The sequence below is a fragment of the Sus scrofa genome, chromosome 9 (assembly GCF_054392235.1).
Source record: "Sus scrofa isolate SSC_HxYL_T2T_F1_AM1 chromosome 9, Sscrofa_HxYL_maternal_Yorkshire_Landrace_v2.0, whole genome shotgun sequence".
NCBI lineage: Eukaryota > Metazoa > Chordata > Mammalia > Artiodactyla > Suidae > Sus > Sus scrofa.
Genome location: NC_139391.1, coordinates 107945176 through 107960311, shown reverse-complemented (window position 1 = coordinate 107960311; position 15136 = coordinate 107945176). Strand labels below are relative to the sequence as shown.

Genomic DNA, 15136 nt, shown 5'->3' with positions numbered 1-15136 from the left:
GCGGCAGGAATCACTTCTGAGTGCTAGGTCTCCAATGTGTGCTCTTCCTTAGGCTCCCACATGTTACACCAAAAATGTGTGTGTGCAATGCTTATTTACCCTAAACATGTTATACCAAAAATGTATGTGTGTGTCTGTGTGTAAAACATTTATTTATCCTTAAGGATTTTTCTTGATTATGCAGTTTTCAGGAATGTACTGAAAGTTAAAATGGGGGACTTCCTGTAATGATATATCAGGCAGGGTTCCAAATTCCTTCCTTCTGACTCTTCCTATATCCCCATACTAACCCTCTCCCTTCTATGCCCCAAAGAGTAGTTCTGTCATACCAGAACCTTGAATTTGAGGGTGTCAGCTTCTTTACCTCTAAAAGAGAAGGATGGACCACATCTTCAAGGTGACGATCTGTACCAATGCTGCATGACAAGCAGTGGAAATGATCTATAATGCGCTGTGGTTCTGAGAATATTAAACGTGGTCTGGATAATAATTTTTGTAATGACAATGATGATAAGAAATAATGTTTAACTGGTGCTATCACTGGGTCAAGCACTGTGATATATATATAATCCTTACAAAAATTCCATGGAATTTGTAAACTATTTTCATGGCAGATGTTAAAGCATGAACTTCAATTAAGAAAATGGAGAAGCAAGTTAAAATTAAAAGTAAGTGCTAAAGAAGAATCCATTTGTCCTAAACAAGATATATCTGAAGTCTTTCTTGTGGATGAGATTCCTGCGTTTGACATTTCACAGTTACCCAAAAGAGCAATATTACAGGTACGTATGAATTCATAACGTCTTAACTAGTTATTTTCATAATGTTTGTTTAAAGAGTGGTTTATTATGAAATTTGCATGGATGATGGAAGCCATATTTTGAAGGAAAATATTTTTTACAACTAGCTTTGGGTGGTCTCATTTTTTTGGAAGTCATCCATTTGGATGGCTGTGAGCAAATTATAACAATCATAAATGGAGACATTAAAGCTATAGTAAGAATAAAAGGAATGTTTTTCCTTCCTTCCTCCTACAAGCACGTGTTGTCATTTAAGGTGCAACAGATTTTTACCCCCCACTGCTTACCTTTTTATCGCCAATCCCCAATCCTTTAATCTTAACTTTATACCTACATTCTGGAAGGTAATAAGGGCTTGGTCATATTTTAGCTTTCAATTAGTTAAATATTTAGGCATATCATCTTTTTCCCTTAGATTGTAAATTCATAAAAATAAGAATCATGTCTCTATATCTTGCATCTCACTGAATTGACCTCTGAAATATATGTTCCATAGTTCCAACTACTGGTTATATTCTGTGCTATTTTGACAGATAAGTAATTTCTACTTTGTGGAACTATCTGATAAATGGTAAAGCATTACCTTATTCTGGTTCATGGCAGCTTTACATTATAAAATCCCATACATTAAATCTATCCATCTACATATAGAGAATTAAGCTCAAGTTACTTGGGGAACAAGGTATCTATCTCTATACTGATATCTAATCATGCATTTTATGTATAGCATGTAGTTAGATTGAGGGTATTTTTGTCCACTGTTTCTTCTTTATGAATTACCTGTTTGTATCTTCTTGTTTTTATTTTTTTAAATTTTTTTATTTTTTATATTTTTAGGGCCACATCCATGGCATATGGAGCTTCCCAGGCTAGGGGTCGAATTGGAGCTGTAGCTGCTGGCCTACACCACAGCTCACAGAAATGCTAGATCCTTAACCCACTGAGTGAGGCCAGGGATTGAACCCACGTCCTCATGGATACTAGTGAGATTTGTTTCCACTGAGCCACAAAGGGAACTCCTCTTGCTTGTCTTTAAATGTAAATAATCTTCTTACAGTTTGTAAGAGCTCTTTATATGCTGGTAGTATTAACTCTTTGCCTGGAATGTACTTGAGGTCTCCCCTCCATACTTGATATTTGCTTTCAATTTTGCTCATGAAATCTTTTGCAGAGAGAAATCTTAAAGATTTATGGAACAAAGTCTATTACTATTGCCCTAATTATTTCTTCTTGTGTCCTATTACTGTCATTCTTAGCTGTTTTTCTAACCCATAACACACTCCTTCCTACACTTATGCAGCTGCTTTTTTGTCCTTGAACTCCTGTGTGTTGACTGCTAATGTTTCTTTGTTTACATTGTAAGTGGCTGCATTTTCAGTTTATTACAGATTATGCCTTAATTTCTTACCACTTCATAAATAATGGAACAGCCTAACAAGAGCATGCTTTCATTTTTCCTCTCTTGTGCTTCAGGCTACTATTGCCATGCAGATTACTTCCATGTATTTAAAAACTCTATACCTGGACTTATCATTTTTGCTTTAGACAGTCAATTATATTTTATCCGGCACATGGTTTTAATTTTTAACACTCTCAAGCAGAAAAGTTGCAAGTACAATATAAAAGCTTCTTTTCCTGAACTATTTAAAAGTAAGTTGTTGACATACTGCCTTATTACCCCTAAATACAATCAGTGTATTTACTATAAACTAGGGCATCCTTGTATAGTTATCCATCAATCCCTAATGCTCAGACCTAATTTGGGTGTCCCCAGTTGTCCCAGTAATGCAAAAGGGTGCAGTCCAGAATCACCCAGAACAATTGATTATCATGGCTCCCTCGTCTCCTTCAGTCGGCCTTTCTATAATTTTCTTTCCCTTAACTTGAAGATCAGGCCAGTTTTACTGCAGAAGACCTCTTAATTTGAGCTTGTCTTATGTTTCCTCAAGAATAGATTCGGGTCCTGCCTTTTTGTTAGAAATAACACTGACATCACACTGTGCTCTTCTCATGGCATCCTATCAGTGGCTCAGGATTTGGATTTGCCTGTGATTAGTGATGTTGGCTGTGATGGATTGATGAAGGTGGTGTCTGCTGGGCTTCTCCACTATTCAGTAGCCCCCTTTGCAATAGATATGCATTTCGTGGGTAGGTAACTTAACAGTTACATAAACATTCCTATTCCTCATCAAACTTTTAGTTTGTTTGTTTCTTTTCTTTCTTTTTTTTTTTTGTCTTGTCTCTTTAGGGCCACACCCATGGCATTTGGAGGTTCCCAGGCTGGGGGTCCAATTGGAGCTGTAGCTGCAGGCCCATGCCAGAGCCACAGCAACATGGGATCTGAGCTGTGTCTGCGACCTACACCACAGCTCATGGCAATGCCAGATCCTTAACCCACTGAGCAAGGCCAGGGAGCAAACTCGCCACCTCATGGATCCTAGCCAAATTCATTTCCACTGCGCCACTATGGGAACTTCTAGTTTATTTATGTCTGTGTGGACTCATGGTTTTCTATTTTATTCAATGGGTTATAATCCATTACTACTACCATTTATTTTGGTACTCAAATTTTTCCTGATTCAGACAGTGGGAGTCCTTTCAAGTTGCCTTCGGTGGCCCTTGGATGCATAACTACCTTCCTTTGAGCATTTCCTCACTTTATACCACAGCATGACGTCCCAGGCTCATCTTGTGCTTTTCCTGGTCCACCTGGATAGGTCATTTCTCTAGGATTCTCTGAATCCTTTTTAATAGAAAATTATGCATAGAAACCAAGCGTTGAACAGCCTATGGCCATTGGAGTGTCACTTCTCTCATGCCTTCCCAGCAGGTAGAACTAGGGACTGTAAGACAGATACAGACATTCCCCCATATCTACGTATCTATATACAGAAAACCTCAACAGCCATGTGGACACTTCCAGTGCCAATTTAGTACCACAAGGCTCTTTCTAGTTTTCCCCTTTCCCATATCCTTTTCTCCTTTTCCAATGTCCTTCTCCAACAGTGAGAATCCCAGCTCTCATTATTCTTCATATATTTACTTACTTGATCACTCCCCCATGTGTAAGCATTCACACACATTGCTGCCACTGTCCCATCCCTGTGAAGGTACCTTCTTGGTTCTGCTCAGGCTTTGGTATTCCTTGCCATGCTGAGGCCTTCCATGCTGCCTGGGCTCTGACAGCCTCTGCCACTTGTCTTTTACCCTGTGCAATTGCCTTTCTAGCTTTGATTGGGCTCACATGCCCTGTGCTGAGTGCCTTCCTCTGTAGATGCCCTCCTTACCCTACTCAGGCTCTGGCACTCTGGGCATAGGCTGCCCCACTTTGGAGATGCCTGTCACCCCTTCCCCCAGTATAACTACTTTCCACATCCCACTTGGCCCCTGATATCTTATACAGGGTTTCACTTCCTTGGTTCGCCATCCTCATCTTGCTCAGGTTCTGACATGCCACACTGGCTGCCCCTCCAAAGGGACTTCCTCCTCATTCCTTGCAGGCTCCAACATCCTATATTGTCCTTCCATATGAACAAATGCCTTTCCCAGTCTGCTTGGTCTCTGTTTGAGCTGGACAGATGTCCATCTTCATTGACCTTCAACCCCCCCTCCCCCATTGAGCCATCTTTCTTCATTCGTCTTCCTTTTTCCCTTGGGGCTCCAACATTCTACTGTGGGCCATTTCTCCTTGGGGACACCCTCCTCACCTGTCTCAGGCTCCAAAATCCTGTGCAAGGAAGGCTGCTCCACTGAGTGGATACCATCCTTTATGCACCCTGGTTCTGAGGCCCTGCTTTGGGCCAACGGGAGCTCCCTTCTGCCCCCCTCACCCTGGCGTGGATGCCTGCTTTGCTCGGACCAATCTATTGGCTTTAGGACTGAATTAGATTGAAAGAAGTCAGTGAAAGAAAGGGTGGTGGAAGGGATTCATTATCTTTTAAGTAATTAAAAATTGAGAAAAAGTATTTTATATTTTCCACAAATTGGTTGATTCTGGTATTCTTCTTTTTGTTTAGATTTGAGGTTTCACCTGAAATTATTTAGCATGAAGAATCTCCTTTAACATTTCTTGAAGCACAGGTCTCTTGGTGCTTAATTTTCTCAACTCCCCCAAAGTCTTTATTTTTACTCTATTTCTGAATGATATTTTCACTAGATATAGACTTCTAGGCTGACAGCTTTTTAAAAAATGTCATCGATTCCATTTTAAAGATATCATTCTATTGTCTTCTGGATTGAATTATTTTAAATGAGAAATCAATGGAATATTGTTTTTTCTTCCTTTGCATGCCTGTGTCTTTTTCTTTCTTGCTGCTTTTAAGTATTACTGAATCTTCAGCAATTTGACTTCGAGACGACTTGTAGTTTTCTCTGTGTTTTTCCTTCTTGGGATTCACTGAACTCTCAGATATACTTTTTTTTTTTTTTTTTTTTTTTTTGGCAAATTTGGAACATTTTCTGCCATTATTTACTCAAATATTTTTCTGGCTCCTTCTTTCTGGGACTACAATCACACATATATTAAACAACTTAATATTTTCCCATGAGTCACTGAATTCCTGTTCATTTTTTTAAGCCTTTTTTTTCTTTCTGTGCTTCATTTTGAATAGTGTTTATTGATATATCTTCAAGTTCAGAACAGTAAATGTGCAGTTGTCTTTAAAAAGCCACTAGCTTCTATATAAATCACGTAAAGAGAGTATTATTCACCAAAACAGCCAAAAAAAAAAAAAAAAGTCAACAAGTTTGTGTAATAGATGGCCTGTAACATACTGCTGAATTTTGGAAATAGGATAAACTTCGCATGTTTTGAAATTCTTACTAGCTTTTGTTAACCTCCTTTTTCTTCAACTACCTTGAAAGGGGAAAAATGCCTATAGTCAATCTTGAGTTTAGAAACATCTCATAAAGAGACACAGAGAGAAAGGGCACAATAAATGATAGCTTTCTCATAACATACAGCAAAAAAAAAAAAAAAAAAAAAAATCGCAGGTCATTAGTGGCAGTTTGCTAGTTTTATAGTAGAGATTTCTTGTTTTTATTGTTGACTGCCTCCATCCAAAATAATTAAACTGTATTTGTTTAGGGGAAAAAAGCAGTGTCTAATCTGCTATGAAGTCATCCCAGTAAATTTTTTCACTGTAAATGTTACAGTCATCTCTAGAAGTTTTATTTGGTTCATTTAAAAACTTTCCACTTCTCTTTCATTTTTCTTTTAAATCCTTGAGCATTTTTATAAAAGCTGTTTTAAAGAACTAATTTATCAGTTCTATTGTCTCTGTAATTTGTCTGTGTGTTTACATTCTAAATTTTTCTCTTGATTAAGTGCTGTGTCAGATAATCCTGCTTTACAGATATAGTAATTTTTTTATTATATGATGGATGTTTAGTAAGTTACATTGTTGAGTGCCTTATGTTGCTGTCTTTGAGGAATGTGAATTTTGTATGAATTTTGTTGAAATTGGTTTTTCTGCTTGGTTAATTTACTTGAAAATAAGCTTCATCTTTTCTCAGCTCTGCTAAGAAAAGACTAGAATAACTGAGTCTTATCCATGACCTTTCTGGGTCCCTGCTGAATGCCCCATGTGTTACGACATGTCTCTACTCTGGTTTGTCCCAACCTGTAAATTTCCCAGTCCTGTGTGAACTGTTGTGGTTATTCTGCTTACAGATTCCTGGTAGGTGTTTTGTCCCTGGGAGTCATTTTTCAGTCAGGCTCATGGAGTGTCACTTGTGCACACACACACTGCTTAGAATGCAGTCAAAGATGCAAGGAGTTCCATGCAGACTCCTCAAGCTCTTTTTTCTGTATAACCCCTACTATCCCAGTACTCTGCCAATAAATGCCACCACCCTCAACATCCTTGAGCCCCATTATCTATCTCCTTGGCCTAATGAGACTGCCTAGCACTCTTTCTCTCATCCGCAGCTAATAAATGCCTTCAGGCGTAAAGTCTGGGCTATCATGAGTGTCATCACATTTATTTCCCTTTTTCAGAGATCACAATGTTATGATGACTCTTGTCCAGAATCTAAAAGCTATTGCTTCATGTATTTTGTCCATTGCTCTAGTTGTATGTGACGGGAAGGATGGTCTGGTGCCATTACCTTATCATGGCTGGGAGTGGAAGACTGTTGATGGTTTTCTGAACCCGAGTGGCATTTAACTTCAGTGGCTCCAAGCAACACCTGTCTATCCTTCTGTGGGTCTCCTCCTTCCATTTCTTACAGAGATTGTTTAGGTTCTTGCTTAGGGACTAAATGTTTGTGTCCTCCCCTCCCCATTCCTAGGTTGAAGCCCTAATGTCTAATGTGACTGTATTTGGAGACAGGGCCTGTGAAAAAATGATTAGGGTTAAATGAGGTCATAAGGGTGGTGTCTTAATCCAACAGGGCAGTTGCCTATTTAAGAGGCGGAGACACGAGAGCTCTCTGCCAGGTGAACACCCAGCCAGAAGGCAGTCATCTAAAAGCCAGGAAGAGAGCTCTTACCAAGAACCAGATGGCCAGAACCTTGATCTTGGACTTCCCACCTTCCAGAACAATGAAAAATACACTTTTGCTGTTTAAGCCACCAAATCTATGATATTTTGCACTCTGAGCAGTCCATTACCACCCTTCTTCAACTTTTCATATGAGACCCCCAGTGTCACGCCCTTCAGTTTCACTTTCCATCCTTCTTCACTGAGAAAATACATGCCGTCAGCTAGGAACTCCTTCAACTTACTCCCTGACCCCTTCCTCAATCCTGTTTTCCTGATCGCCTGTACCTTCTTTTCAAATGTGCCATCCATGCTCACCTTTGCTTCCTTTTCTGTTCTAAGGGCATTTTGCCTACATAATGTAGAGTATTTATATCAGATGCTATTAATTTCTACCACAGATAGCGATGCAAGCCATTTTCAGGATATTATTACCATCAGTTTCATGTCAATGAAGAGTGGTTGACAGAAAGCTGTATAGTTAATAAGACAGTTTCTCAACAAAGTTTTGTCACTTGTCAAGGACCTCAATGGTATCCACATACTAAATCATTTCTGGCTATCTAAGAGTATGTCTTATTCCTACTATATCCCCTAATTTACAAACCTACAAAATATTTTAAAATATCTATCAAGTGAATGAATATGTCATTTCAGAAATTATCCTTGGGAGTTCCTGTTGTGGCGCAGCAAATTAAGAACACGACAAGTATCCATGAGGATGGGGGTTCAAACCCTGGCCTCTCTCAGTGGGTTAAGGATCTGGCATTGCCATGAGCTGTGGTGTACATCACAGACATGATTCATATCTGGTGTTGCTGTGGTGGTGTTGCTGTGGCTGTGGCATAGGCCAGCAGCTGCAGCTCTGATTTGACCCCTAGCCTGGAAACTTCCATATGCTGAAGGGGTGGCCCTAAAAAGAAAAAAAAAAAAAAAGAAAAAAAAAAGAAATTATCCTAGGCTACTCCAATTCAAAGTTAACAAACACGGTACAGATCTAGAATAAAAACATCTAAGTTTTCCTCAGGCTATTTCTTTGGCTTGTGACAGTCAAATCCCTAAACAATTACTGATAAATAGACATAAAAGGTAAACTTATAATAATTAAAAAAAAAATCCTAGTGCTGACTGAAACAGAAGAGGAAAGGGATGAGGTTCTGAAAGATCTTTAGGCCTTACATTTTTTCAAGAATACAGCACCTTTCTTTTTATGGGATTCCATATAGGTGATTTAAGGAGAGCAGAAAAATATTTAAGTCCTCCGTCTCAGAAGCTGACTGGCTGCAAATCGTTAGTGTTCCCCAAAGTAGCTATTTTATTCACAACATTCCAGGTCTAGTAGTTCTCTAATACTGCCTTCACCCACCAACATAAAAAATTTGACTGATCGTGGGTCTTAAAGAAATAAGACTTTATTTATTTTTTTAAACTATAACACAAAGTCCAGAGGAAGGCAAGCTAGGGTCCTGCCAATAGAGATGGAATTTTTCTATCCTTCTACCCCACCATCCTCAGCATCCTCTTGCTTACTGTCTCATGGTTGCAATATAGCTGTTCCTCTTCCAGCCTCATATTCACATACCAGGCCAGAAGGGAGAAAACCACAGTGGGAGAAGGCAAATTCCTTGTTTATTAAGAAAGCCAAAGTTCCCCCAAGACCCTGCAGCCAAGACTGTTAGTGATGTGCATTAGGGTAGAACTTTACCACTAGGCCTTGTCCAACAGCAAGATTGCTATGGACAGGGGTCGGGGGGTGGATAGGGCTTGGGTGAGATAATCAGGCAGTCAGCCTCCACTGAAGGTGGATTTGAACTGTTGGTCATCAGTCAGTATTTAAAAGGGCATTCTTCCTTGCCAGAAAAAGATGTGTTGGTTTCAGTGAAAAGCAAAACAAGTACAACAAAGAAGAAGCAACAAGTTATTTAAGAAGTTAATACACAGTTGCTGCAAAAGAACTCTGGTTTAACCTCTTCTGTCTTCCAATGCAGAGAAACTAAAAAATGCCAACTAATAAAGGACCACAGAACCCAGAACCAGCAAACCATTTCATAATGTGATTCAGGGCCTAACAGAGACTTGTACATGGAAATTTCAACCTTACAATGAGTTATGAGCTTGCATGTTTTCTCATAAGAAGTGTTTTGGTTTAATAATATATATATATATATATATATAGTGATTAAAAGTCCAGGCACACAGCTCAGGAGAAATGGGTTCATGTCTTGTCTCAGCTACTCGTGAATAATATGACCTCAGGACATTTCAACTCTCTTGGCTCTTGTTTTTTAAAACTTCTCCATGTTCATTTCTCCAACCAAACTTCAAACTTACAGAAATGAGTTTATGTTGAATTAATGGATGTTTAGATTCACTCTGGAAAAGTCTTATGTCAGGATATGGGACATATGTAGAATTACTGGGGGTGTTGCTCAGCCCAATGAAAATCATTATCAGCTTTTGCATTGTAAATATCACTTTCTGATACCATGTCAAGGGTAATGATCAGGCTCCCTTTTCCTCTTTCCACCCCGATTCCCACTCTGACCTCTGTGTGGAGTGGTCCTGAGCCCTTTTGGGATCAGATTTATAGCGTTTGTCAGGGAATTCAAACCATAGCATGATCTAAAAAAAAAGAATGAAGATATTTTTGTGCTATGCATTTTACCTTTTTCTGGGAGGACAGCTGAGGATCTGAGAAATTAAATAACATCTGCAAAGTCAGATGACTATGCAACTGAAACAAGAATCTGGTTTTCCTGATTGCCTGGCTAAAATTACAGGCTCTAGATTATTCTGATTTTTCCTATTGGAGAATTCTAAAGAAATGGAATATGTAAATATATGTATTGTATGTCTATACAATATATATATTAATTACATGTGTAAAATAATTATATATAATCTACATATCCATATGAATAAAATAATCATGAAGCAAAAACCAATAATTAAGAAACATTATACATCTGTTTAGTTGTACTACCCTTAAAAATACAAGAGTAACTTTTAAAAATCACTAAATCTTGGCATGACACTAAAGCACAACATTATTTTTGGAGATAGTCTCAGTTTTTCCCAATCAAATAAATTGTCAAGGCATCCATTAAAATGCATAGGTAATAAAAGAATGAATTTATGTAACACTATAAAACTGGAAATTAATGATAATACCAGCCATGTCTTCAACAGTTGGGTTTGTTAAGCTTATTAATATGATGGATTTGCAGAATTAATTTTTTAAATCATAGTTTTAAAATAGCATTTAACTTGGTCACTGAATTCTCAGGGACTTGAGAAACAAAGGTGTGAAAACATAAGAATGAGAATGGATCTGATCTAAAGTTTTTGAAAGTGTTTATTTTTTTTAAATAAAATGAAATTTATACATTTAGACTACCTAATGTTTTGAGGGAATAATTGAAAAGAGCAATCTGGAAAGAGATAATTGAAATTAACATAGAAAACTGTAGGTTTACTTTTTAGGTTCAGTGACATCAACTCTTGAAAACAAGTCAGGTTCTGTTTTACTATCATTTTTCTTAGCATCATTTATCCATTTGGAAAGGTTGCTTTGTTAGCAGATGGTAGACCTCATACACTATCAGTCAAACTCAGAGCTGCTGGGAGGGTTCGTTTTCCACGAAAACACAAGCTTTTAATTTGTGTGTAGCTTGGCAAGCAATACAGAGAAAACTCTTACGTTGATGAATTTGGAAAATCTAAATAATCTAGTTAAGTAATGCAGTTGTCTTAAAATGAAAAAGTGCTGGGTTACTTTAATAATGTAAGTAGTATCTTAGGGATGTCTTTCATTTTAAACAACTAACTTTTTGTTTGTTTGTAAAAGATACTAGTGTGTGGACTTGCAAAGACTTATAAAGTCGCCTTCAGATTTTATAGTGCTGATGACTCATTTTCTCACTTGGGGGAAAAAAAAAAACCCACCCTGGAAAACCATTAAAATGTGTACCATGTTGCAGAAGAAGAACCAGATGGTTCAGGCCTCTTAGATTAAATTACTTGGAATTGTAAAACAAAAGAGTATTTGCAATGATTTTTTGAGTCCATGTTTTGATAACCTCAGAGGTCAGTCTGACCTTAATTCATCAAAGCAAAGTGTGATTCCAGGTTTCTTAGGCGCGTACTGTGTGAACTTCAGATAAGGGAGACTTCCCAAACCACATTGCTCCATCAAAGAACTATGTGTGTGTTGGCTCAATTTGTGGTGGCGGTGAAAAAGCAGAGGAAGCCAAACATCTAAAAACTGCTTTAGGATCAGTTTATTTTTGGAAGAAAATTGTTCGTCCATAAAGCTGGCTTTCATCACTTCAGCCCTACTCAGTAATGCTAAGTTAAGAAGTTTATGAATGATTTTAATGTAACGTTTTTATGACTTTTAAATCATTGAAGATGCTACACTAATTTGATCAGGAACCACTCTTACAAAATGACACATCATTCATAAGATAAAAACTGACATCACAGAGAGAGGCAGCTACATGGAAAGTGAGAGTGTCCTCTGGAATGTGGGTGGCTGATTCCATCACTAGCTACATGACTGTGGGCATCTTGCCTAGTCTTTTGTTTCTTAGTTGTCTCACTTGTAATGAGGGGATAATAATAATATCTCCTGCACTTGCTTTTGTGAGGATTAAATGAGCTAATACATACTAAGTGCCCAGCATATAGTTATTTCTCAGGAGAAGTTACTATTATCAATATATTGAATTTAGATGGCTGAATGGCAGAGAAGCCACTGAAGAGCTAGCAGGGAAGACTGGAATCTAAACGCAGCACTCCTGGCTCTGTCAGCTGGCTGACCTCCCACAGGGCATCCTACTTCTGTTACCCTCAATTTAAAGATTTTGAACAGGATGGAGGTTTTTTCAAAAACTGCATATAGAACTACCATATGATCCAGCAATCCCACTCTTGGGCATATATCTGGAGAAAACCATAATTCAAAAAGATTCGTGCACCCCAAGTTCATTGCAGCACTACTTAAAATAGCCAAGACATGGAAGCAACCTAAATGTCCATCATCAGACGCATGGATGAAGAAGGTGGGTACATATATACAATGGAATATTCTTCTGTCATAAAAAGAATGAAATAATGCTATTTGCAGCAACACGGATGGACCGAGAGATTATTGTACAAAGTGAACTAAGAAAGAAAGACAAATACCATGTGATATCACTTATATGTGGAATCTAATAAAAATGATACAAAAGACCTTATTTATAAAGCAGAAACAAACTCACAGATTTCAAAATCAATCTTATGGTTACCATAGGTGAAACCATTGCAGGGAAGGAAAAAATGGGAGGGTGGGAATAATATACCCACTACTACATAAAATAAGTGATTAATGAGAACATACTGTATAGCACAGGAAAATCTACTCAATAGTTTGTAATAACCTATATGGGAAAACAGAATGGATATATTTATATGTGTGGCTGATTCACTTTGCTGTATACCTGAAGCTAACAACAACAATTTTAAGTCAGCTATATTCCACTAAAATTAAATTTAAAAAAAAGACTTTGAAAATCCCTAGCAAAGAGTACTTGTAATTTCTTCTGTAAAATAAGAGCTGTCTACATGACCTTTAGGATCACTTCTGGCTTCAAACATCTAAGACTCTTGGATGAAAACAAACATCCCAGGAGAGGAACATGTCCAGGGGTGAATGCAGAAAATCCTCCAAAGGGCTGTGCCCATGCTCATATTCCATGGGAAACTCTTCTCCACCCGCTCTTAGCTTGACTAGGACCTTCTTTACTTCTCAGCTTAAATGTCCTCCACTGGAAAGACCTATCCTGATTGCCCAGTCTAAAATCAATCTTTGCCTGTTCTTTTCCTTCATAGCACTTCTCACTGCAAATGGCTATTAATTTTTAATAGTGTTCTTGTTTTTTTTTTTTCCCTCTCCCACTAAATTAAATGCTTTGGGGTTCTGGGATTACATCTGTTTTGATTACTTCTGTTGACCTGAAGCAAATATGCTGTCAGACAATTCTCCAGCAAAGATAGGTTTGTACAGGATCAGCAGAGAACTGCAAGTGGAGGTCTAACCCTGGCCAGCTGCATGCAAATCCCCCTACAGGGCAAAGGAAGGAGAGCACTTTGACAGGGAAGAAAGGACGTGGGGAGGGTTAAGAAAGTAAAGAGCTCATGGCTTCTCATTGGTGGAGTCCTTGCCATGGAAAGAGGACGAGTCCTTCTTCCTGTTGGGCCTTGTTGTCCTCGCAGGGTGTAAGAGTTCCCCTTTCTGGTCTCCTGACTCTATTTAATTGAGGTTTCTATTTATTCATTTTTTTTTACATTTCTGTATCCTCAGTACCTAAGAGATTGGCACAGCAGATGCTCAATCAAGATTTGATTTTATGGATTTAACTACTACATTGGATGCCTACAATGTACAAGGCTCTGTTTTTGGTATTAGGGAAATACCAGTGGATTAGACAAATCCTTTCAAGGGGCTTATATTTTAGTGTGAAGAATCACGTGGTAAACAAAGGAACAAATACAGAAGCACATGTCATACAGAATTAAATGCTATGAAGAAACGATATCAGAGTAAAGAATGTACACCTTCACTAAAAGGAACACCCAAAGCAAAGTTAACAAAAGCAAAAATAAAAAAAAAAGTGGGACAACAGCAAACTAAAAAGTTTCTGCACAGTAAAGGAAACAATCAACAAAATGAAAAGGCAACCTACCGAATGGGAGAAGATATTTACAAATCATATATCTACTAAGAGGTTAATATTGAAAATATATAAAGAACTCAAGCAACTAAAAAAAACCCTGAATAATCTGATTAAAAATGGGCAGAGGCTCTGACCAGATATTTCTGTGGAGAAGACATACAGATGGCCAACAGACATGTGAAAAAATTCTCAACATCACTAATCATCAGTGAAATGGAAATCAAAACCACAGTGAGATATCACGTCACACCTGTTAGAATGACTATTATCAAAAACCCAAGAAATAACAAGTATTAGAGAGGATGTGGCAAAAAAAAAAAAAAAAAGAACTCTTGGTAGGACTATAAATTTGGTGCAGCCACCTTGAAAAACATTATGGAAGTTCCTCAAAAAAAGTAAGAATAGAACTGTCAGATGATTCAGCAATTCCACTTCTGGGTATTTGTCTGAAGGAAACAAAAACACTAACTCGAAAAGATACCTACATGCCCCCCATGATCATTGGAGCATTATTTATAATTTGCCAAGACATGGAAAACAATCTAAGTGTCCATCAACAGATGAATGGATAAAAGAAAATATGATATATATAACGGAATCTTATTTAGCCATAAAAGAAGGAAATCTTGGCATTTGTAACAACAGAGATGGAACTTGGAGACATTATGCTAAGTGAACTATGTCAGACAGAGAAAGAGACAAATACTGTATGATTGCACTTATGTCTAAAATGTAAACAACTACTACAACAACCGAATTCATAGATGCATAAAACAGATTGATGGAATAGGCAAAAATCGGTGAAGGTGAAGGTGGTCAAAAGTTACAAGTTTCCAGTTATAAACTAAATAAGTCCTGTAATATACAATATGGTGACTATAGTTAATAATACTATATTATATATTTGAAAGTTGCTAAGATTAGATAAGTTCTCATCACCAAAAAAATAAAATACTGTAACTACATCAGGCGATGAACGTTAACCAGACTTATTGTGGTGATCATTTTGTAATACATGCGAAAATTGAGTCGCTACATTTTATACCTGGAAGCAATATAATATTACATGTCAATTATGTCTCAATTAAAAAAAGAGGAGTGTCTGGGATGTGCTGCTGTAGATGGTCCCCTCAGG

General features: G+C 37.7%; 1 protein-coding gene across 1 annotated transcript in view; it reads left to right on the top strand.

Annotated features, from left to right (window-relative positions):
* FBXL13 (F-box and leucine rich repeat protein 13) overlaps window positions 1–15136 on the top strand; it is a 204748-nt gene that overhangs the window by 32261 nt on the left and 157351 nt on the right. The window contains exon 7 of the mRNA XM_013979811.3: window positions 615–782. Within this exon, the coding sequence (XP_013835265.2) occupies window positions 615–782 (168 nt within the window). The remainder of the gene's footprint in view (window positions 1–614; window positions 783–15136) is intronic.